This window comes from Bacillus rossius, chromosome 13, assembly GCF_032445375.1.
Source record: "Bacillus rossius redtenbacheri isolate Brsri chromosome 13, Brsri_v3, whole genome shotgun sequence".
Lineage (NCBI taxonomy): Eukaryota > Metazoa > Arthropoda > Insecta > Phasmatodea > Bacillidae > Bacillus > Bacillus rossius.
Window position 1 is genome coordinate 29940513 of NC_086340.1, and position 26962 is coordinate 29967474.

The window sequence follows — 26962 nt, forward strand, 5'->3', positions numbered from 1 at the left end:
CACTGACTTCGTGTACTTACAGTAAAATGTTACTGAAGGACGTTATTTTTCGTTAATTTTCATTGCGCAAGCTGCGAGCAGTTTTTGACAGGCGGATGTACGAGTGGAACGAGTGAGAAAGATTTGAAAAGTGTTTGGATTTGTCAGTGCAGCATTCTACAGTGAAAAAATAAAAACAAAAACTAAAATTGGCACATCTTTTTATTTTTGTATGTAACGAACCGTTACACTTTATATACAACCTTAATACCGACTAAAGTACGAACATACAATTACGAAAAAATTGTCGCGCTGAAAAGCACGTTTTGTCTTAAAAAAGAATTCACTTTAGTATTTAAATACTATTATACAAATTTGAATATATATATTTTAATTTATCGTAACGTACTTATAAGTAGGTACGGATTACGTTGTCGCGCTGAAAAGCACGTTTTTATTAAGAGGGAGCTCCGATAAACGTGTGCGAACGCTGCTAATCATAAAGTGCTACAGGGCGAAGCGCGGCCTTCGACGCGCTATTTATAGGCACGCGCTGCCAGCCCTCCGGCCGGTACCGCCATAACCGCTGTGTCCCTGCATTTTAAATATCTAAGCATACATAGAGACAGACAGACAGCGGGAAGCGACTTTGTTTTATACTAGGTAGTGATGATTTACCCAAAGGTAACATGAGCGCTTCTAAAGCTGATATTATTTAAATTACGGATATTAGAGATGATATTGTTACCATTAGGGATGTTTGAGAATGAAATTACGTGTCATATTTTAAAGAGTGTATTTTATATTCACTTCTATATGTCTGCAGCATGCTTTCCAGACACATCTTAACAGTCACAGCGTAACCATTAGGGTTCAGAACCGGGAAATCCCAGTCCTGAAAGTACCGGGAATTCCTGACACTTTTGATATAGTAAAAGAACCGGGAATTCAAAATTTATTCCCGGTTCTTTTGGTACTTTCGGGACTCAACATCTACATTTTTTTTTTTTTTTTGGCACACTAAGGTTACTTTCATTTACTACTCTCCTCTGGCGAGTCGATATTTGCGGACGTGATGAGGGGAGCCAGTTGGTGTTTGGACTGCTGTGTGTGCTGGTGCCCGCGGTTGTTGTGCCAATACTCTTTAAATAACAATTATTCTTTTTCTTTTCAGATTTTTATGAAAAGAAATTTTTTTTAATTTAAAAATTCTTTATTTTGCATTTGTTAAAACAATTATTTGTTTAAAAATTTTTTCCAAAGTTAAAGATTGAGAGTAAGGCTGAGAATAAAGTTATTTATTCACGTTAGTAAATACTTTTTGCAATAAAAAACTGTAACACAAATGTTTATCTTTTTTACTTTTGGTGACTAAAACTTGTTTAATCATTCAAAACTAACCATTACTACTTCAATTACCAACCGCTGGATCAATAAAAAAAAAAATTACCTAGTACCAAAAGTATTGGGAATTCTCTGTTCCATTGAAGACTAGAACTAAATTACCGGTTCTGAATACCCTAGCCACTAATGAGACCTCTGCACCCCGAGAACTTCATCTCTGCACATCACTGTTCGTATTTAAAATTCCTTAAATCTTTTCTTAAATATCCTCTGGACCTGCCTTGGAAGGCATAATGCTTAAATAATTTGTTTGCATAACCCTAGTTGGGTCTTTGAAACTACTGCAAGTATTCTGTCCAACTCCATGAGTGATCTCTGATCTGGACTACATCTTAACTAGTGATGGGTCAAATCCCAATTTTCTTGACTCCACGTCTCAAACATACCCCTTGAATTTGAATTAAGGTGTCAAGGATCAAAAATTAAATATATTATCTATGGTGTTGAAAAATTCTACTCTTTAAATGGTTGTTTCACATACTATTTTTCCACATTCAATACATATACATACGTAGTAATTTTATTTATATAATTACATGTTAAAAGTATAATATCTAGGGAAATGCTAACAGGATTAGGTACAAAGAAAAATATTCACCTAGTAAACTTCAGAGGTTTGTTTTATCAGTGTTAATTTTTTAAATTGCTTTCTTTATTTCCTCCAAAAAAAAATTTAAATATTTTTCCTTGAAAATAGAATCCTTCTAAAACTAAGGATTTGAGATTTAGATTTGCCCATCCCTAATCTAAACTGATTCGTGCCACAGTGGGTTCTAACAGTTATCTTTTAAATTTTTCTTTTTTTTTTTCTTTTTAACATAGAATAAAGATGTTCTGCCGATTCCTCATGTTTGTACTGGACCACTACCGGACAAGGTTGTGGGATGCCTTGGGAGCCCACACTCTGTTTAATTAACATCTAACATCGTGCCCGACACTATGAGGTCAGATATTGAGGTGGCCTTTCAAGGTTTTTGAGTCTCGGCCCACACGGGCGACTTCATGGTTCTGTGTAAAGAATTTTGCCGGATCAGTGTGCCTTTTCTCACAAAGTGCCCATTCACAAAACGATTGCTATAAGGTATGTTGCAAACATATAAACCAAAAACTTTTGAATTACAGAAAAAAATTATGATTATTTACCAAACATATTTGACCAAAGCTTATATGACACATTTTAAAACCTAAGAAGAGACCACCAAACTAATAAAGATTACAGGCACCACACTTAGACTAAATCCACAAACCAGTGATTCTATCATTGTATTCGGCAAATCATATCCTACCATATTCTACCAATCACATCCCATTGTATCCTGCCAATTGTATCTCATAGCATCCTGCCAAACATATCCTATTGTACCATTCTGATTGTATCCTATTGTATCTTAATGATCTCAATGAAGCTGAATATCACAGTATATCTTTTTTAGATGTATCCTGCAAGCAGAATATACCAATGGTCCATTTTTGATGTATCCTACTGAACTCAACATAGCAATGTATCCTTCTGATTTTTTCTTAATGTTTCCTACTGATCCCAGCCAAGCAGTGTATTCTGGTAACCCTTAACATTGAAATCCAATAATCTCATTCAAGCAGAGTATCCAACCAATACTTATAGAATCATATCCCAAAGTTCATAGTCTCCTCAAAATCTTACAAACTGTAACACATACGTCGCAAAACCATAACTAACAACCTCGTCTGACATCAGAACAAGTAATCATTAAACTAGAATTTATAACTAAATTAAAAACTAACTTTGATTTGTGAATTGTTCAAGATAACTTGGAAATAATAAATTCACACGAAATATGTACCATCAAAGTTACAAGATGAGAACTCAGCATTAGTGTGTTGTAGCGTTACAGAGCTGTAAATCCAGGGAAAACGATCAGCTCACCGAGAACATCCCATAGGAAGATGATAGCCAGTGTTATCTGCAGTGGGGCTGACCAGACCATGCTTAGATTAGTAGTGATGTCCATGAAGCGCTGAGCATCCACCGACATGAGGTTTACGATCTCTCCCACAGTCGACTCCTTCCTGGCACTGTTTGACATCTTCAGAGCCTAGTGAAACAAATATATACATAGCCATAGGCGCCGACTATGGGGGGGCAGGAGGGGCGGTTGCCCCCCCACTGAACAGATAAGAGGGGCGTCGCCCCTCCTCGTTGGTCACAAAAATTATTAGTTACATTCTTGAAGTGTAACATAACTAGAACTTTCAGAATAATTTTAAGGTAAGGTGATTGTCAATCAATGTTTACGTTTTACGACTCATGGTGGTCACGCTATAGACATGGTGCATATCACATGGGCTCCGATTACGACCACAGGATCACTGCGTTGGCAGGATGTGCTGCTATCGGGTGTCACTTATCGGCATAATTTGTGCTCGGACGTTTTACCGCCTTTCACATGCTATCAGGTGTCACTTTCGCTTTCGGTATCTTTTGCTTTCAAATGTTACAACCCTTTACGTTCACGACTGCTATCAGTTGGAACATCAATTTATTTTGTTTTTAAATGTTGCCTTCCCTGCGGTTTGTATTTACCGATGCCGAGTATTTCAATGTTTTTATTGTGAGTGAAAACATGCCAATGTGCACGTTAGAATTTATAAAGTTTTAAGGTGTGTAATATAATTGACTTATTCACTTTAACTGTGGTGCATTATGTGGAAGTACATAAAAAAACTGCCCAGTGATAAAACTGTACAACACACAGATCTGACTGTTACCGACAGCAATCAGCAGACAACTTCTGCCTCATCAACAAAGGAGAAGGAAGAAGCACAAGTTCCTGTTACTGGTGAAGGTGGTGAAGAACGAAAAAAGACTTTCGGAACAAAAAAAGAAGGTAATCGACATTTTATTAGAGACTGGGAAAATAAATTTGCTTGGCTTGAATATGACAATAATAAGGATAAGGTATTTTGTAAAATATGTAAAACTATTTACTCTCAGAATAAGTGTGTGAATAAAACTTTTAGTGCAGCTTTTGTGGAACTAGGATTCTGCAATTGGAAAAAAGCGATTGAGAAATTCAATGAACATGAGAAGTCTCGGTTTCACAGGGAATGCACGGAGGCAGATTTTCATTCTCAAGCTGGTACTAATGTGCTCAAACAATTGTCCACAAAAAAAGCTAAAGAAATGGATGAGGCCCGAATTGCTTTGGGTAAAATTATAGGCAGTGTGCGGTTTCTAGCAACTCAAGGATTGGCAATTCGGGGTCACAATGACGTGTCATCAAATATCCTGAAACTACTGAAATTAAGAGCTGAGGACAGCATGGAACTAGATGCTTGGTTACAAAGAGATGGTTATAAATGGATTTCTCACGACATCGTTAACGAAATATTGTCTATTTTGTCACATGCAGTGGTGAATAAGCTTGTTTTCGAGATTAAAGAGAACCAACATTTTTCATTGATAGTCGATGAAACAACTGACTGTACAACTAAGGAACAAGTGTCATTTTGTGTACGAACAGTAGATACAAATCTTGAAATTCAAGAACTTTTTTTAGGATTCTACGAAACCCCCGACACTACAGCTCAAACCTTATTCAACATAACAAACGATGTTCTAGTTCGTCTTCAGTTACCAGTGTCGGACCTCAGAGGTCAGTGTTTTGATGGAGCCAGTAATGTAGCAGGTGTTCATTCAGGTCTGCAGAAGAAAATTAGAGAATTAGAAAATCGAGCCTTATTTGTCCATTGTCAAGCTCACTCTCTTAATCTAGTTACTCAAGATAGCATCAAGAATGTTCCAACTGCTAGAGATGCAATGAACTTACTGCGTGAGATTATTGGGTTTATTAAGCATTCCCCAAAACGCCTTGAGTGGTTTAAAAGGTTTCAAGAAGAACACAGCAAGAATTTAAGGCCACTATGTCCTACAAGATGGGTTATGCGTTACTGTTCTCTTCAGACTCTTTTGTCTAACTACAGTAATGTTATAGCCTTTCTAGACGAATTTTCTAGTCAAGATTCCAGCGAGGCTGCCACCAAAGCTTCCGGATTTCTCAGATATCTGGAAAAATCAGATACACTGGTAATGCTTGAACTGTTGTGTTTAATTTTCCAGCATCTTTCTGCCGCAAACAAATCATTACAAGGCAAAATGCTGCATATGAAAGATTCGTGCCACATTCTGTGTGTTTTGGAGGACACAGTAAAACAGCTGCGAGAGCAGTTTGATGCATTTTGGTCAAAAGTTGATCACAACTCAAAGGCTTTGAATTTAGAGCCTCCACGAGAAAATAGAAAAAGAAAATTGCCAGCAAGATATGATGGTCCTACTCCACCTCATGAATTCACTCCTAAAGAAAATTATAGGCAGATATACATTGAAGTCATGGATAATATACTATCAGGTCTCAAAACCAGATTTGATGTTGAAGCAAGGAAATTGCTGACCTCTGTGGAACATTTTCTTTTGACCCCTTCTTTTCCAGCTGACGAAGTTGTAGCATTTTATGGAAACGACTTCAACAGCAAACGGCTAGAAATGCATCGCGATATGTTCCATGATGTCCTGAAGGGGCAAAATTTAAAATCCCCTGCAAACTTCAAAGATGTGGTTGACATCTTAAAATCTGATGGTATGCAGCATATGAAAGACTATTTTGATGAACTTCACAAGCTTGTACGAATCATCATGGTTATTCCAATTACTACATGTGAAAGTGAACGATCATTTTCGATGCTACGTAGATTAAAAAACTACTTAAGATCTACTATGACAGAGGCGAGATTGAACCATATAGCCCTTCTGAATGCCCATTCAAGTACTGCCAATTGTTTGGATTTGAATGAAATCGCGACATCTTTCATTTTGAAGAATCCGATTCGGCAAAACACATTTTCGTGTAAGTGATGACTGTTCTTACTGTATTTACAAATCAAACTTTTTATGTTATTTACATGTGTTTTTGGTGTAATGGAATAATTTCAAATTAACAAGCCAACACTTGTTGAGATCCGAACTTTAATGAATGAATGTTGGTAATTGTGTGTTACCTGCTATGTTGTAAATAAATTGTAGCTTGTTCTTAATGCATTTTCCATTCTACACCCACTGACTCAAAATTATGGTAAATTATTATCAAGTCTAAATGAGAATGTTCAAATTTTATTATGGATATGGTTTTTATACTTCAAAAACGTGTCATTATATCGAATTTGTAACTTAAAATTACAACTTATGACGAAAATGGTTGGAAAGTAAGCCTATTTAATTTATGCATGCAACAATCACACACGACAGTGAAAGATAGATACAGCAATAGCATATCACTAAAAGTGCCCCACAATATGAGACTTGCCCCTTGCCCCCCCTCTGAAAACTAGAAGTCGGCGCCTATGTACATAGCCTATCTGTTCCAAACCAATTAAAAATTCAAACATTTGTTCATTCACATGGAAGTTTCAAACATTATACATTTTACAAAGGCATTCCTCTAAAATTTCATAAAATGCTTTAAAAGGCAATACAATTTCTTTATTAACAAAGATTATGAATTTATGAATAAGCACAGTAGCTGAAAAAAATTTATAAATCTTACGTAATTCATATGGTGAACATATACATGAAAACCACACTAAAAATTTTAAATACTTCAAAGCACCAGTATTTACTCTGAAAAAACTTTAATATATGAACCAAAAATATCAGACAAATAATTTGTCAAAATTAATTTCAAACCATAAAACATGATCTACATATTTCTATCACAAAACTTACTCAAAAACTCACAGCAAATTTGTACAGATCTAGTTAATTATTACGTACGTATCTGTACTAACCTTCCGATATATGGCAGAAATTAGTGCTGTACGGATACGCATTCCCACCACAAACATTCTGTTGAAGTACTGTGCAAGCAGCAAGGTCTGGGCAACAGACGTCACGAGAATGAGCACTGCATACAAATATCCCTTCCACAGTGGTTCGTCACCTTCCACAAATGATATTAGCAGCCTAAATATTAAAAAAAAAAAAAAAAAACTATCAGTCATCATACACTCAATTCAACTTTCACACACGAATACCATAAGGCTCTAAAAAAAGGCTTAGTATTCAAATACATATCGGTACAGTAGACTCTTGATTATCCGTTAATGTAAGTTAATCTCTCAAGCCTAATAAAGTATTTAAACTCACAATGTTTTAATACTGATTACAGTTGTTTAGTGGCTAAATATTAATTTATTTACATAAAGGCAGCGTTCCAAAACTACTGATAAACCTCTCTCATCATTGAGCGAAGCCTTAATGTTGAGTCATGTCAAACCTTTAGTAAGCTGCGAGTATAATATCCATTTTCAGTAGCTTGTTGCGAGAAAATAAGTTGTGGTGTTTAAAGAATTATAATATAATTAATTTGTCATGTGTCTTCTGAACAATATGATACTACAGAAGGACATATCCAATGTCATGTTTATGAAATATAAAAAGTATAAGCACTGAGTGAAATATAATTTACGGTTCACTTTCTGCTTTTAACAGGAATGTTAATTACAGTTGTATTAAAAAGTAAATTTATTTAAGGTACACATCTGTTAAAAAAAAAATCACACGACAGAATGGTAAATACAACCTGTTGTTACTTTCAACAAGCACCCAGCGCGAAGTCCAGTTGCAGTGATTAGTTGAAAGAAAATAAGTTTTATTATGAAAATAAAAAATTATTTATACATACTTTGTTCCAGACATGTCTCCCAAACTAAATTTTACTACAGATGGGAATATTTAATGGTTGGTTATCAAACAAATTCTGGGTTTTGTCACTGAGTGGGACGTTTTTAGATCAGCAAAGCACGTGCAAAGTTTATATTCAATGGTTTTTTACAATAAAGAAGAAATTTTACCAAGATATTTTTTTTATTTTAAATTGTTACTTGCCCACCAACAGTCACTAAGTACTTTGACGGTGGGCACGACAATGAAACAATTACAGGACAAACACAACAAAAATAGTTACAAGACAAATATAGTTACTGCAATCACAAGGCCTTTGGCAGCCAACAGACACCAGGAACGTCATAGAGCAAGGAGGGAGATATAGAAGTGCGACTCTTTCAGTGGAAACTGCAGCCATGTTTTGCGAGACATGTGACGCTATCTGTTGGGTGGACCGATAACTACTAGCCAAAAAAAAAAAAAAAAAAAACTCCAGGTGGTTCCAATTTAAAATGTTAAGTTTATAAAGTTAATTTAACTACGTAACAACTAATTGCTTAGTAACAGAGATTTAAACTGTGCGAGAAACACTTAGTGCTGTTTTGTAATAAAAAGGCATTTTCTATATAAATTACCTAGTAGGAGATGCAAACTTTCCGGTATGCCACACCACAAAATATGTGGCTTCTAAAATAAAGTGAATCAGTTTCACTGGTTTGTTTGCCTGATAATAGCTCATGCATTACTTCTTACAGTCAATATAGCTATGTTAATAATATATCATGAAAGCTAATATTTTGTGGGAGGACCCAAAACTATTTCGAAAAAACTACGTCTCAGTCTCAGCAATTAGAGTTTCTCCCCCATTGTAAACATGACACCAACATACCACAGTAGGCTGTCCCTTACCTGTCACTCTACATAGCACTATTAAACTAACATTTTCATAACAAGTGCCATTGCTACCCTCTTTAATAATAAAAAAAATATCTCCCCTGACTGAAAGTTAATGATGTGCAAAAAGATAGCTAACAAGCAACAGTTCCTAACATCGAGCGAAATATAAACATATCATTAAAAAATATCATCTGACAATATCAAGAACGGTACTTAACCAGTTTTACTAACCTTAGGATCTGGGGGCTGACAAACACCAGTAAGTCTTGACCCAACTTCAGCATAGACCCAAACAGAAACATGGGTCCGAATGTTTTGAAAATTGCAGGCAGTATTGAAACCTGCGATTTCTTTGCACGCTGGCCACTCACAAATTCTAGACTGTCATTTCTTTTCTGAAAGGATGCTCCAGAGGCTGAACCCCTGAAACAAAAAAAGATTGTGCTAGTGGACAAAATGTTAAAATTAAACATACATGACTCAAAATTTGGTTGACTGAAATTATTATTTATCATTTAAAAGTTGATGAATAGGCCTGCACAAATACTAAATTTTTAATGTGAATCAAATATCAAATCACATTTTTAAAATATTCGCCAAGTCGAATTAATTGTTAATATTGTTCTTGGTGAAGATGTACTGCACTTATATTATAAAATAAAGTATTGAAATAAAAAAAAATAATTGTTAAAATTTTTAATGTTTCAACTGATTAAGTGATTAAACAATTTAACAAAATTATTACATAACAGTGGATAATATTAATATTGACCATTCATAAGACCAAACAGAGAATTATCTTTTGATTTTTTTACGTAACCAATTCTATTCAAACAAAACATATACAACACAAAGAAAGTACTATATATTTTCATGAGCAAATCTTAAGAGTAATCATCACAGCTGCTGAACCTGTGTATCACAGAGTCTTGAAATTTTCTCAACCATTTGCATAATTCTTTCTTTTTTTTTTTTTAAATCTAAAAACCAATTTATAGAAAACTATATGCCCATTGATTATTGTGGACAAAATGTTATCATTTTTATGTTTAAAACACTTTTATTCATTAATAAAAGTTCTGTTTATAAGCTGTATTCAGCCTAGTTTCATTAGTTCTAATTTAATGTTCTCGAATTATTTTTTTTGTAAAAGCATAGTTAAGCCCCTTATGAAACTATTATTCAGGGTTCCCTCATTGTTGTCACTGAGCTTTTAAAGAAAAAAAATGGGGTGTGGCTATGTCATGGATACGGCTGTGTGTTGTACGTGAATAAGTGTACGTAACAGGTAATATTTTCTATACAAAATATAAAATACGCTATTTTATGTATATTATAATCATGTTTGAACATTAAGAAGTCATCATCATCCACTTGCATGATTTCAACCGCCCCAGCTGCAGATGTACTGGCACCGTCGTTCATCAGCTTTGCTGCATTCATTCTTTTACGTTCCCGGCACTGCTTCACTCGGTCATTGGTTTTTATTATATTGGTATCATTCGATTGCTTTTGGGAAGCCCTTTCCTACAGTATACCAAATCTGTATTTGGATTTTTGACGCGCATAGGCCGACATTATATATTTTTGATTATATATTTTTTTATTTTAACACCTTATATATTCACTGTAACTATTATACACTAATGTTTTATATAGGCAATCGATATATTTTGACGAGAGCTGACGATTGAAACCCAAACGAACGTCGTAGCTTCTCAGAGTCAAAAATTATACTAAATGGAAATCTCGAAACGCGGCAAAATGACCTCAAAATGGCGACATTTCCCCCTCCACCGTGCGCGATGCGTCACAGTCCTCACTTAGCGTAACAAATTCCTTGATCCTTTAGCTATACAGTGGTGTAATTAAATTTTGGATGGAGATGATGGATATTGTATGCAGCTGCAACACCAAACTGTATCCCCCGATTTTGTTATCATTCGTTTTTTGTATTGCCTCCCACTATGGAAGCAATTTTAAAGACGTATTCACGTCAAAATGAATTTTTCTAAAGAATTGCACACATGGCTGGGCAAATAAATGTTCAGTGTGCGGGAAACAGGATGGGAGCCAGGGAAGAGAAGCAGACAAGCAGAATGTGAGATCCTCCCTCCCTCCCCCCCCCCCACAAGGCTGCTAAGCTCCCCCTGCTGGCCACTGGACTCTGTCCGAGCCTGACGACAAGAATGCAGGGGGTGGGGGTGGCACTACTGCAGAGCTGCCCCAAAACTAAGGTTCGCCACTTGCGAGAAGAAAGGAATTATAGCTATCAATGGCATGAAAGTCTAGTAAATAGATGTTTTTTATCAATACACAGGAAAAAGTGGCTTTAGGCCAGAGGCACAATATAACTGTGTGTTTGTAAAATATTTTATATAAAAAAAATAAACGCTTATGAAATCAAAGATTATGTTACATGTTGGTTGATTGTCGTCATAAATACCATGGCAGGAAAGGCGCATGTAACTTGGGGAGTGTAACTGCAGGAATATCATCCAATGCAAGTTCTTCCAAAAATTTAGAGCCACCAGTAAATGTCCACCAGGAAACATATTGGATACCATCAGACAAAATTCTTGCATATTTACCATATTTATTTACATAAAAAATAGATAAACAATTAGAATAACGAATCATTCTTAAATTTAATTATATGTATGCTTTTGTTTGTATCTGAATATATAATTAATTAAGATATTGGTAGGGAGTGGAAAAATTTGAAGTTTTGATGACCATAAGGATGGTCTACACAGTTTATTATACACCCGGGCAAATAACACCAGTTCATTGGCTGCTGACTCAACTAGTTTGCCTTTGATTTGATGTTTCTTTGGTTGAGGGTTCCTTACTGGTCCGGAGTCATCAAGGTAAACACTGAGCCAATAGTTATAGCAGCTTAAAGGTATATATATTTTTATTTTAACCTACAGTGAAATGAATACGAAAATTTTTCTGGTCTCTAAATATTGGTTCTGACGGACGGACATTGTGAGAAAATGGGTTTTGTTGTTTTACAAGAGTTTTTTTAAGTATGTAAAACGAACAATGTTGATGAGCCAGTAAAAACTTATCAAGATAAACCGGAGATTTCTAAAATTAATGCAGAGAAGTAAGTGTCAACATAAATTCATTCAAATAATTAAAATATCATTGTGCAAATTTGTTTCGTTTTCTTAGGACAGAGAACTTAAATGCATAAACCTAATTTTTTTTCTTGTCATATGTTTCCTGCCACGGATATTCTTGGTAATGCCTTAATCGTTTTTTAAAATGCTAACACTCCTACAACGAAATTCAAAAATTGTTGTAAATGACAATCATAGAGACACTTATAAAAATTCAAGTATCCATATCCTAGTGAGCGAAGGCATTTGTGTTTTGACAAATAACTCCAATAGGCCAGCCGCTTGAACAGTATTAAGACAACCATGATTCAAAGACCTTAAAAAAAATTAAAAATATATTTATATTATAAATGTATATTTTTTTTAAAAGACAACAAAATTCAGCGTGTCTGGTTTACAGCAAATAAATACCTATTTTTTTAGTTCTTTGGTAACACAGTTTTTGAAACTGAAAAATATTTCATGTCATAGAGGATACAACATTAATTATTTACATACATACATACTTTCATTGATGTCAATAATTTTTATTTTTGTATTAAGTAAAAAATAAATGGACTTACAGAGTTATGTTCTGTCATAGCAATTACTCAAACAAATCATATTAAATTTATTTTACATGAATTAAAGTGTTCATAATGGAAAATATACATTTTATAAAAAATGTAAAAAAAATTCCCTGCTGTCTGGTTTACAACTTTTACCAACCACAATTTTACTTCTTTGTACCTTGCACTAAAACCACTCTGCTATGAAGACACGGCATAAACGTGGAAGAAACTATGGGCATTCTAACTTTCTCAAGTACTTTTTAAGTTGAGATTATTTCTTGTTATTAGTATCAAAGTAGACAAAATGTTTTCCAGCATAGTTTTGCTAAAATAATGTTTTATCTGGCACACAAATATGCTTGGTTCATTCCCCGACGTTCACAAACGTTAATAATATGAGTTAGTGGTCGCAGACGCGGGTCTGTAATCTGGATGAAATCATCGAAAGAATGAGCCCAACAAATGAGCAGAAGTTTGGGCAACAGATAGGTCACGAATAGGACACAGAAAATCTATTCCCCAAAAATAAGGGACTGGCTGCATCCTATCTAAGGGTTTGGGATGGACAATGCGCACTAGAAATACATTTAGGGTACAGCTGTAGCATATTCAACACCTTGACGTCAGCCTGGTCCGACTCCACTGTCCCTCCCCCCTCCTTCCCGGCATTTGTACAGCCGACGTAAGTAGACGTGCATGAGTTCAAATTGCACGCCACAGACTATTTCAAGAGGGCGCTGTATGTAATTAGTATTTAGGTTATTAGGTTTAGTAAGAGGTGGGTTGCAGAGTATCAATTGCTACTTTTTAACTGATACACGCCTGTATCAAATACTGCAAATGAGTACACTATTCAAGTATCAAGTACTTTAGTATCAGTTTAGAATTCATCTGGAACAACACCACGGCCAATGTGCGCAGAACCCGATCGCAGATGACGGTCACTTGGGCGGAGCTTGAGAAAGGGGAGGGAGCGGCACGACGAATAAGGGATAAAGAAGGGAAAGAATGTAGGGGAGGGGGAAGCCTAAGATGTACATCAAGTTCTGTCCCTGTCCAAACACGCCCGAATATTCACCTTCGACCAACATCGGGTTTATTTATATATATTTATATTTCTCTGTTTATTTTAATGTAGCTATACTAACCTAACTAACCGTCTATAGTGTTCTAAAGTGTTTTAATGTAGCTAACCTAACCGACCACTTTTAATATTTGAATTAATTTTTCCTGCGCAAAAATAAAACAAATCCCGAGGTTGGCCGAAGGTGAATATTCGGGCGTGTTCGGGCAGAGACAGAGCTTGATGTACATCTTAGGCTTCTCATCAAAGTACGCTCAGTGCGCAGTGCGTGCTCCTTGCAAAGATTGAAGACTCCGATTACGAAAGGTGTGGAAAGAGAACACTGATACCTTTTGTCGACTACGAAGAATGTAGAATGAGAAAACTGATACATTTTTACGACTACGAACAATGTAGAATGAGAAAACTGATACCTTTTTACAAAGAACGTGGAAAGAGAAAACTGATACCTTTTTACGCTGGTGATGACGGCACGGAGGATGTGTAACCTGTAACGAGAATGCTGATACCTTGTTGCTTCCTGGGACCGCTACTGCCGTAGCTGATACAGAAGTATCAGCTACTTGTTACCAGTACATTACTGTATCAGTAACTGGTTGGAACAGATACCGAAAATTGCTTTAACAACCCACCTCTAGGTTTAGTTAACAAAGACGTTGCCGAGAAGACCCGAACTCGGCCGAAGCTAGGCCTGATTTAAATGTTTATATTAAAAGTAACTGATGTTTTAAGGTTTTGAGCCCAGGTGAGGCATAGTATAAATTATAAGAGTTTTTTGTGTTTTTCTTAAATGAACCCTTGGCATGCGATCGCAGAATCAAATAACCGTTTTGGTCCAGTGGGAAGCTGCATGCTGTCCACGCGCAGAGCATTGCTCGCCCAGTTCATCTTTGTCACCGGGCGAGACCAGACATGCGCGCAGACACCGGACACGTGTGACCACGATCACAGATCGCCATGCACCTAAATTGATCCGTGCTGAGGGCCCTGAACTGTTTTATAATTCACGTCATGTAGTGAGCGGCGGAAGTAATAAAGGAATCACATGAGTAACAACCCATGAGTGTTTCCGACCACGTGTCTCTAACCCTCATAGTCCTTGTGTGTGTTGATCAATGTGGCCAAGTCTCGTTTAACCAGCTTAGTTCTTTAGAAGGCTAATATCTCACCCCACACGGGCCACGTAATGCCCTGACCGAGAGTCTCAGCCGGTTCCACATGCCCACTCATGTGGTGGCCCATACTATAAACAGCCTCGTGTGAGCAGCTATACCCTCAACTTAAATCCTATTTTTGTGTGTTGGAATACTGGCCTAAATTAATATGATTTAAAATTTTAAAGGATCTTTGCCTCGCGGTTCTTATGAAATAGGTAACTCTAATACACATTGGTAGGATTACTTATGCATAAAATATTACTTTGTTAATTTTTATATTAAAAATGTAATACTTTTTACTAAATGTGTGAATCAATTTGTTTTAGGTGTACTGCATAAGTTTCCACCAATATCTATGTCAGAGCAAAATGCTGTTTCAAAAGTTATTTGTTTCTGCAATGACAATTAATACAGGAAACCTATCTGGGGAAGAAGAAGAAAAGAAGAAGAAAATTAAAATTAAGGTGGCTAAATACATATTGATATTACCTTCAAATTAACATAAATTACTTAGAAAGCAATGCACTGTATATTATCTTTATTATCTCACAGCGATAGTTTATATTTTATATAGGTCTATCCTTGCAAGGATTATCTTGGAAAAAAAAACTAATAGTTAATAGCAGCATTTTTCTTTTGCCCATTTTTTTTAAATTTTTATTCTGAACAGTCTACAAGAACTATTTTAATTTGAAACATGTATTTCAACAGCTATCAAGTGTTTTAGTTGGACCAGACTCTAATGTTCTTCAAAATGTGCCTCTCACGTGACTGCACCTTAGACAAGCATTTTACTTTCGCTCCGGCTCCATTGTCTTGAAAGTTTGCTAATAAAGTGGAGAAAAAGTTCAAAATATTCACTGTATGTTTACTTCATAAAAACATATATTCAAATACCCTACAACTATTTCTAATACCATAGTGACAAAAAATCTCATTTTAAATAAGTATCAGCTAGTTCAAGCTATATTTTTTTACGGCATATATTTCAGTAAATTGTATTATTCAATGAAAAACCAGTTTAAATATTTTTAAAATCAAAATAAATGAATTTAAAAAAAAACAGTCCAATAAATAATATGACAAATTGTAGCAAATAAAAGATTAACACATATAACTAAGTATAAAATTGTAGGATTTCAGTATTGTTTACTCTCATTTAGAAGTTTAGGTGTTATAATCATCTTTGTAAAATTTAACTATTAAATGTATCATGTATGCAAAGATTATTTATTCATGTACATAACGTTTTTTACCGTATAAGTATAAACCATACTGCGCACTTGTTTAATAAATCACTGTAAAATCCAAGCAAAAACTTGGCATGCCAATTAAATGGAGAAATACTTTCCTTTTCCTAAGGTCAGGACTGTGCAAGACGGCCAAAGACTAAAGGTGTGGTAGGGAATGATTATCATAACGCATATTAAACATCTTGACAGTGAGGTACTGCACTATGTTTATATTGGAAATGAAAGGCATCTTTATAGATAAAGCACACTGTGATCTTAGATATCAGTAAATTAAGAACTCCATGGAAATAACTATGTTTTTATTTGTATTGTGTATAAGAGAAATATTTTAATAACTACAAAGAAATTACTAATTTTATCCTAAATGTTGGATTATAATGTATCAAATACCTAATCGTACATTCATACACACTACAAACCCAAATTTATGGTATAAATAATTTCTTTATAAAAATTGCAATCTATATTTTTAATTTCTGAAAACAACAGGTAATCTTGAGTTCAATTTGTTTACTGCATTAAAAATATACAGCTGTATTACGTTGTATTACACGTTCTTTGTGTCTGCTTAAGGAAATTTATATCCTAAAAGATTTTTCAAAATACATACTGCCTGTTTTTAGTCACTTCCGTTTCCTTTGGTACTGAGGAAATATGCAGTAGTTTTGAAGTACATATATCGAATACTACTACTGCACGTAAACAACACATGACTAAATGTGAAATCTTTAAATGTGAAACTAAACTGCAATAGATAATAGTAAGGAGTGTAAGGAATAGATGTCAAAAAAATTCACACAACAGTTAAAATCATTTGCAGTGGAATAGTTACTTAGGTGAACTATTCATGCATCAATTATCCATTGCATGCGCCCCACATTTTTCGTTTTATATATTACAAGTATTTTCATAGCTATTAAAGGGCAATATGCCATGGATTAGGTATTGACATACTTTTTGGTGTTATTTCGGTTCTATCACAATTCACCATGTAATCTTGTCTTTAAAAATAGCCCCACCCAAAATGTCTTCTTGGAACCGCCCCTGGCTGAGCGAGCAAATAACAATCAACAACAAGATCTAACCTGCATGCCACGTATGCGAGCGTGAGCTGCAAAAGTTTCCTGTCGTGCTGGGGGAGGTATGGCAGTATGTCAAAGGCTTGCTGTCACCCTCTTCCCACCCTACCAAACAACGTGTGGTCCTGAATTCGACCGCGACACAAGAGCCCAGTACACCGTGCATGCATGACGCACTCACTTGTCGTACTTCCTCCTGGTCGCCTCCCAGTGCTTGTCGAAGACAGGCACAATCTCCCGGGCCGTGTCCTGGGGGTTCATGTTCCACAAGTCCTTCATCTCCAGGGGCTTGCGGAAACCTCTCCACGCCAGCCGGTCGAACCACGAGAAGAACAGCTTCGACAGGAACGAAGCATTCTGCTCCGGGCATGGATTCTGAAATTAATACATGTGACAAGGTGTCCAAACAAATTGGTAGTAAAATTTCTCTGACTTTTCCTGGACTCTCCCCAACCAAAATTTCAAATTTCCCTGACATTTTTTGAAGTGAAACTTCTTTGCTGGGGATGGGGGGGGGGGGGGGGGGGGGGGGGCCTAGAGCATTACGAAAATTCCGATCACATGAGTGGAATAGTATATGCTATATGGTGAGGGAACCAGTAGAGGAATAGACGGCACAGGAGAGGTAGAAATGATGCAGCATTCTTGCATGCTTGTATACTTGCATCCTTGCATGCATTCACACTTGCATACTTGCACAATAGCATAATTTATCACTCACATACTTGCACTTTTTTTAACATGCTTTTATTAGCTTCACCTTTATGTATGTATGTATGTTTATACATAACAGAATCTTTGAACTTGATTTTTACCCACTTTAAAAGGTCAGATTAATTCGAAATTTCACACACTTGTCAAGGACCAATGACGATACAGTAATTTAATAATTTTGTTCCATGTTCCTGATCAGGATCATCAGGATTAACGATTTCTTTTCAGAGAGGGAGCCTGAGAAACGGCTACCACATCTAAGGATGACAGCAGACGTGCAAATTACCCACTCCCAGCACGGGGATGTAGTGACAAAAAATGATGTAACGGCAAGAGGGTGACTAAAAATGTCATGTTGCTAGCGTCAACAGGGCATCGACCGTCCACAAGATGCAAGGCTGTACGGTTGATCATGCAGTCGTTTATCTAGGTTCTCTGCTGTTTGCTGCTGGACAAGCTTATGTAGCACTTAGCCGCGGATGGCCTCTAGACGGTAATCGAATAGAAGAACTTGATTGCTCAAATTTAACAGGCAGAGTCCCATGTAATGGTGAAGCATTAGATGAAATGATTAGATTACAAGATAATTCATAAGACAAACTGATATCCTGGTCACATGATTCAACAAAAAATAATTAAGATCCATTGAAGAGCAAATCTAATTCCAGCAGCCACATAATTGTGGCTCCAAATATCAAAGTCAAGGATAAATTCATCAATGAATAAATGATAGTTTAAAAAACTAAAAATACCCGCTTTTATTGTAGATCGAACCAAAAAAAAAATAAAAAAAATTTATAGTTTTAAAAACTAAAAAACACGCTTTTATAGCTAACTAAACTAAAAAGTAAAAAAATATTCTTAATATAAGAATAAAATGATTAACGAGAAAACTAATGTCATTGTGGTAAAAGTGTGGGGTGCTCGATATCAAATACATAGTTCTATTCCGAAATACAGAGTTAGTGTCAAAATGTAGTATAAGTAATTGAACTGAAAACAAAACAGACCTACTGATGCATCGGTGTGAAATAAGTTTACTAAAAAAAAATGTTCACTTCACATTTTTCACCCTGATATCAAGATGATAAACTTAAAAACTACAACCAGAACACAAAATATAATGAACAACCCACATTACTTACAATATACCTCCGTCACATTTCGTGTCTCTGCAGACGGGATATAAATTGATATAATTTCTTACTACGTAGTTCTATTCCGAAATGCAGAGTTAGTGTAAAAATGTAGTACAAAGCACCCCATACTTTTACCACAATGACATTAATTTTCTCAATCATTTTATTCTTATATTAAGAAATCTTACATTTTAAAAATGTAATTGAGCTATAAATTAAACACCTTGACTCTATTTACAAGGAAGTTTCTCTACTAAAGCTCAAAACAGAATATTTTCTCTAGCCTAGTAAAATAACTTGACCCTTCTAAGACCACAAACATGAATTCACTCAATGTTTTACCATGTAAATAAAATAAGAACATCAACACTCGACACCAAAAAATGCATTGGGTAAAACTATTCGCATCAGAATGTCTCTGACAGAACAAAATGTGTAAGTATGCTGAAAACTTGCTACTCACCTTTACAGACACGTATTCCGAAACGGTTGGAGCCGAGTCACCGAAGCAATTCAACAACAACGTGGCCAGCACCAGCGGATAGTAGATCACGTACACGACAGACTCACGGTCAAGTTCCGGGTTAGCACTCTGAAACAAAACGGCAATACTTCCGTGGGCTTGCGCAAGCCTACGCACGGACCTAGCACACGAATGTACTGTAGTGTGTACTCACGTCCCGTAAAGCCCGTAGTTCCGAACGGAACTGGGGCACCCCGCACAGCGACAACAGGAACCAGAACAAGAACAGGAGGCCCGATGTGCTCAGTCCGTTCCGCCGATTCAGCACCACAAACACTACTGACAAGGCCTGCCAACACACACAATCACATCAAAATTCACAAATTACTAATATAAATTCTAAAAAATAGACTTACTGAGGCCGGTATTCCAACACACACAATAAAGGTTTAGGTGTTGCATATGCTACAGCTGTACCCTAACCGTATTGCTAGTGCACGATAAGACACGACCAGTCCCTTATTTTTAGGAAAATCCATTGCCTATCTGTTAGTTCGGTCAAAATAGACATTTAAAAATTTCAAATAACAAAAATTCCGACAGATCTGAATTTTGGTAGACTTTGGGTATACCAGTAGAAATGAAGTGCCAAAAGTCCCCAAAGATCCCATGTGTGCTAAGAAAGTTTTCAAGGTCAAAGGTCAAAATTTCCTGTTTTTTCGCATTTCTCAAAAACTGTAAGTTTTATCAAAAATATAGCCCAGACAAAAATTGTAGATTATAAAATTATCTACAAAAATGATCCTAATACTAGAGGTGGGTCGCAGAGTATCAACCTGCTACTTTGTAACTGATACACACCTGTATCAGGTACTGCAAATGAGTACTCTATTCAAGTATCAAGTACTTTAGTATCAGTTTAGAATTCGCCTTGAACAACACCACGGCCAATGTGCGCAGAACCCGATCGCAGATGACGGTCACTTGGGCGGAGCTTGTGAAAGGGGAGGGAGCAGGAACGATGAATAAGGGATAAAGAAGGGAAAGAATGTAGGGGAGGAAGCGCAGGGGAAGGCATTGAAGGAGAGGCGCAGAGCGAAATTGTTACGAGTCGTTTTGTTTATTGTCCCACATCAAAGTACACTCAGTGCGCAGTGCGTGCTTCTTGCGAAGACTGAAGACTAGTACGCTAATAGCGATACAAGACCAAGGACACTGGTTCTAGATCCATCATCCTTAGGTGATAGATATGTGGATCCACACAGTTAAAACACCGTCTCGTTCAATAATAAAACTAATGAAATTTTAATATTAAAAAGTACATTAATAAAAGATATAATATTTATATTTGTGCACTTAACTATGAAAATGCAAATAAATTCTCAGTTGACCCTAATAACAGATGTAATCAACATATGGACTTTCTTTTTTCGAAAACAATTAGTAACTAGTGTTTTCATACATTAAAAGATTACGATTTTATCAAAAATTAAAAATAAAAAAACAGATAGGTACATTAGTCAGCATTCTATATCAATCAGTCACTATTTAACAAATAGTATTGCATTATAACTCAATTTTTGTTTACACAAATTACACTTAGCAAACTCATTATTTTCCGTGAAAAAATTCCATACAAATGAAGTCTTTTTCCTGCACTTATTCATAACTTATTTCACTATAAAGATACTAACTACAAAGCATGACAGCCCGCAACAATGTACGTGGTAATACACGGCCAGGACGAACTGCAGTGAATGTTGAACAGATTGATACTGGCTGTAATAGGCGGGCATGAGCGTAACAGAGATAGAGAATTACCGGGCGTGATAAATAATGTATCAGATTCTCCTTACGGTCGCACGGTCTGCGTACGCGGAGCTTTTTTTTTTTTTTTTTTTTTTTTTTTACTGTTGGAGAGAAGTAAAAACAGGGAGGGGAGGTTGGAAGAGAGTGAGAAATACTCCTTTAACGTCGGAAAGGGGGGAATGAAGTATGAAGAGAAGAAGGGAGGGGGGGGGGCTGCAGATTACGAAAGAATGCAGTTAAGACAGCCGTCAAAATTACACAGTAATAATAATTTTAGAGTTACATGTGGTAGAACTTTACAAAGCTAATGACAAGTAGAATATATATATATATATATATATATATATATATATATATATATATATATATATATATATATATATATATATATATATATATATATATATATAAAATTCTTTGTCTTTGTAATCTGATACATAATTGAACTTTTATGAATTACCAGAAATACCTTCATTAGGTACTATGTTGTATGTGTTGTACTGTTAACCAGAAGAAAATGTTTTCATAATTAAATATTTCTATATGTTGACTAGACTAGCGACCAAAGTACATTTGAGGGACGGTCAGAAGGGAAACGTCACTGGAATGGAATTATCATTGTGAGTTCAGCTTAAGCTTGCATTCGCACCTGTTTAAAAAATTTTATATTGTATTTTTTCTTGTACAGTTAGTGTTTTTAATCTGTATCTTTTCTAAACAATCATATCAGATCCCATAAAAAGTAGTATTTTATAAAAAAAATGAGCCACACATAAAAAGAAAATACATTTCTTACCAAAGTCACGAGCATGACAAGAGGAGAATAGATGTCAACTGGGTAGGTTTCGAGACCTTCGGAATTCCTCTTTGCAGCAAAGCCCAGTTCGACCAGCGACAACAGGACGAGGGCACCACTTGAGGCCTGTCTTCACAAAGTCAACCACACCAGCATGACAGGAACAAAAATACTGGATCAAAATTAAACATAATAAAAAAAACATACATAATAACTTCACAAGAGAAATATGTTTGACTTTAAACAGAATCTCCTACAAATTTGTAATAAAAATTACTTCATCAAAATTCCATATTTTTATGATCCAAAAAACAACCGAAACAATTCTCATACAATGAAAATAAAGCAAAAAAAAACCAGCCTCAACCAACCCCACAGTCTTCCTATTTAGTTACCTCTCCAATATTTTCTTTATTACGAGAATTTTTATCAACTATTTAATTATCAACTTTATACATTCAAAATAAATAATTAAAATGCAAATGAAAGTACATTTTACATCTCACATATATTAGAGCTTTAATTCCTTCATTCTAAGCACAAAAACAGCCTCAACCCTTTGCAAAGAGAGCAACAACAACAACAACAACAACAACAACAATAATAATAATAGCCATAGTAGTGGTGGTGGTAGTGGTGGTGGTAGTAGTAGTCTCCAAAGACTCACAACAGTGCTCAACTTTCACAGCTGGTCACAAGGACCACAGTGACTTAGAGGTCAGATCACTCGCCCACCACTTCTCGTGGCAGAGGGAACAGGACTTAATATCTAGAGACAAATTACTTACTCCAGATATTACATCCAGACTAAGTTATTAATAGTTATACATTTATTTTTGACAATAATCTATACAAATAAATAAGTAAATGTTCGCTCAAAATCTTAAACCTCTGAAATTTCTTCACTGACTGCTTTGAAATTTTGATATTTCATTTGGTTACTACTGTGAAAGTTAATGCAGGAAAAAATATGATTTTATTATATTCAACATTAACAAATAATTTAAGGCAATGACTTGAAACAGAGATGAATTTAAAAGCTTTGCTGGTGAATTCAAGGGAATGAGTGTGAACTATTAAAGCTTTGCTTTATACACAATGTTTTTTTTACTCTGGATCTTTATAAAGAATTACTTCCAAAATACAACTATATCGAAATAAAGCTGTATGATGTGTATGAGGGGAGATCTCGGTGAAAACTATATGTTATTTTAGGTGATGCAAGGTGATCTGGAATTAAAAACACAAAGGCAGTGATGCATGCTGTGAACGATAATTTAACTGTCCAAACCCTTTGTTGTAAACATAAGTTTGTTCGAAACAATTTTTTTCTTCTTTTATTTTCAAATTCTCTCTTGAAATAAATTCCTGTACCCGTCACTGTGTAAAAATACCAAAAATGAACTTATAATAAGTGGACATGACTAAATTATTATGACAAATTTACGAAATGAATATTTTCATGACTTTTAGCAAAAAATAGTTCATGAGTAGCAGGAGTGGTCCTATGAGAGGGAACATGGGGGCTATCCCCCCCCCCCCCACACCCAATTAACATAACACCACCAAGAACTTAAAAAAAACTGACAAGATAACTGAAAGTAACCTACTAAAAATCCAATGAAAAACATAGTTCTGATGACTTTTCAAGACCTCAGAAATGTATTAAAATAGCAGTTTATGAGTACTCTCTCTCTCTCTCTCTCTCTCTGTCTCTCTCTCTGTGTGTGTGTGTATGTGTGTGTGTATGTGTGTGTATGTGTGTGTATGTATGTGTGTAAGTGTGTGTGTATGTGTGTGTGTGTGTGTGTATACGCGTGTGCGCATGCGTGTTTGCGTGTCCCCCTCTCCACCTAAAAAAAATTGTATCACCCCATTTAACTGGGAGATATTTTATCATACCAATCGAAACTCTTCTGTCATTCACTCTTTCAAAAATTAGAAGCTAGGTCCACTACTGACGTGTACTTAGTATATATATGTTTTGAAAAATAACTTAGTGATGCATCTGTAGAAATTGCAATAGAAGTAAAAGAAAATGATAGTCTAGCATTGAACATGAAGATGACCCTTGATTTAACAGGCACACCAGTTTTATATGGGTACCTGACAGTCGTATACTCTGGAGCTTGTGAAGGGATGGCTGTGGATCCTCATCAGAGAAAACATGTTTTTACCAGTGTTTTGCCAGAAAAAAAAAAGTCATATTATACAGGATAAGTTGCGATAAGGGTGAGTGGGGGATGTCCGGAAATACTGAATGATATGGATTACCTCCCAGTTAAATCAGTGGCATAAAAACTTGAAAAATTATATTAGCCCTTAAAAAAGACTACACACCTATGATGCCTTGAAAATCTATTAGTATATAAACTATGTTTTTATCTGATTTTAAAAGTACCTACTAAAGTTTAGAAAAATTACACAAGTATAGTAGCACTAAAGAATGTGAAATAATACATTTAAAAAAAAAAGTGAACCTGCTTCAAAAATTAGGTGCAACCTGGCGTAGATTATTTTTTGATAGTCCTTTAGTTTTATTTTAGTTCTACGTAAGCTATGGTGGCTGGGAAAGAAAGGAATTAACACAACCATATGTCCTTATGTCAGTGTTAGCATTAATAGTAATATTGAATATGCCTATGTGTTATTAAAAGTTTTAATATTTTTTCAAGTGCATTTCCCCCCTCCCAAACCAACTGCAACAACAACACAACGAAACAAATTTTCCATATCCGCCACTGCTTTTAAGTGGGGGGAAATCCCCACCACCAAGCCGCGGATCTGCTTTCTGTTACCGATACTTGCCAGCTTGGAGACGTTGAGCCAGTTCCAGGGAACGTTCCTGGTCTTGCTGTGGAGGATGTAGTAAGTCTCGAGCGGCGAGAAGAGCCACAGGAAGGCACACGGCACCCACACCAGAACTGTCTTCTGGAAGCATGGCGTGAGATCAGGGTCCTCTGTGTACCATGTCAGGTTGGCGTCCTAAAAAAAAAGAGTGCATGTAACTAAATGATAGAAGTGGAAATTCTTTGGCAATTCAAACTTTGACTCGTAAATGCTCTCTGTATATCGCTTTGGCGTCAGAAACATTTCAAAACAATGGTTCATGAAAACATTGCATTAATATTCAGCCTTGAAATTGTAATTGAAATTTTACTCTCATCGCACCCAAAGAATTTTCACTTAAAAAAATATTTAGTAACACAACTAAAACAATACTCATACAACACTGTTTAACACTGTTTACACAAGTAAGTACTTAAAATAATATGGACCTGAAAGAACACCATTATCTTGTGAAGATGGCCCGCGGCACGGTGCACAACAATAAGCTCAAACCCTGTTGTGTTGCCCTCTGCCCAAACACTCCCTAAAGTCGGGGTGGCCTAAAATGGCGCAGGCGGGTCCCTACCGCCGCGACTCGCCTATCCCTGCAGCAAGGCGGGATTCAACATGAGCCGCACGCCGCCACGTGGAGCGAATTCTCTGAAACCTATTCTCCGCCCTTATTGCATCAGGAACGTTTCACAGCAATGTTTCACGAAAACGTTTCATTAAAATTTGGCCATGAAATTTTACTCCCATCGCACCTAAAGAAGTTTCACTCCAAAATAATGCACAGCATGAAAGGATACAGAATATATAATTATATAAGTTTACATAATCAGTTAAACTGAACAAATACAATACAAGGTCATACGTTACTTCCAAACCACTATACTAATTTTTATTTTAACTTTGAAAAAAATATATTACACTGTAACCATAATGATGGCCACAGGTTGATCAGCTCGAAGGCTGGCTACAATTTCTAGTAATCTTTCAGATAGCAGCTTTTGGTAAATATAGCACATGATAACTAGTTAAAGTAAAAAGTTGATTTGGTACGGCTAGATATCATTGAAAGATGTTACATATTATATGGAATAAATGCAGTGATTGAAACGTTGTTGCTGTCCCGGAGACATTTTTCCCCCTGATTCACTTGGCTCTCCTCTGCCTCCTGTGTTCCAATCTCCACAAGTCTCTTAGTTGGTTTCTGTGCCAGCTGTCCCCCTGGCTGTTGAATGTCGCAAACACAACAGCAGCAGTCTGGAGTCTAGCTGGAGGTTGCTGGGCCCCAGTCTGACTCGTGGACTGCTGTAGCTGACCCAATTTAACCAATATACCACTTAACTTATTAATCTCATTTTCGATAAGCCGCTATTCTACGACATTGCCGAATTCCCAGCTATCACCATAGCGAGATTGGGTCGTACTAATCAAAATGATGTGGTGGTCCACAAACTTACACCAAATATTTTATTGCACAGTAGCCTATAGAAAAAACAGGTCAACACAAAACACACTTTTCTGAACCAAGTAATTAGATTTTTCCCACATTAAAATTTTATGACAGCCGGAAATTTACTTAACACAGGATCATTAGCTCCCCAGTCAAAACATAAAACAAAGAAACATCACACTCTACAGCCTTGGTAATTAGCCAAACTTAGATTGACTCTCTAGAAAAAAAATTTATGGGACTTACCAAAAAAAAAATGTAGATACGAATGCAAAACAAAATACAATTGGGTAAATATGTAGTGTACGGAGGAAGTTAAAGAGCACAGAATAAAGGTATTTTTGGAATTTTAAATTTTTTTTTTTTTTAACAAATATTGCCCAAATATGAAAATTAAAAAATTCGAAATCTCCTAAAGTATTTGGAATTTCTTATCTCCGCAGGCGGTTATGAAAAGAGGACGTAAAAGAGCATATAATGAAAGTTATTTTATATTTGTACGATTTTTTTTGGCGCTAATCCGT

The 26962-nt window shown here is 35.8% G+C and overlaps 1 protein-coding gene across 7 annotated transcripts in view; it reads right to left on the bottom strand.

The window, feature by feature from the left end:
* LOC134538421 (multidrug resistance-associated protein 1-like) overlaps positions 1 to 26962 on the bottom strand; it is a 143496-nt gene that overhangs the window by 86235 nt on the left and 30299 nt on the right. For 6 of the 7 annotated variants that reach the window (XM_063379734.1, XM_063379733.1, XM_063379735.1 and 3 more), the window contains exons 3-10: positions 24959 to 25135; positions 22151 to 22276; positions 19760 to 19894; positions 19546 to 19674; positions 17411 to 17604; positions 9209 to 9400; positions 7204 to 7378; positions 3290 to 3458 (exon numbers count right to left, since the gene is read on the bottom strand). In XM_063379734.1, the coding sequence (XP_063235804.1) occupies positions 3290 to 3458; positions 7204 to 7378; positions 9209 to 9400; positions 17411 to 17604; positions 19546 to 19674; positions 19760 to 19894; positions 22151 to 22276; positions 24959 to 25135 (1297 nt within the window). Of the gene's footprint in view, positions 1 to 3289; positions 3459 to 7203; positions 7379 to 9208; positions 9401 to 17410; positions 17605 to 19545; positions 19675 to 19759; positions 19895 to 22150; positions 22277 to 24958; positions 25136 to 26684; positions 26703 to 26962 lie in introns of those variants that run through there. The other variant, XM_063379738.1, reaches the window with a different exon arrangement.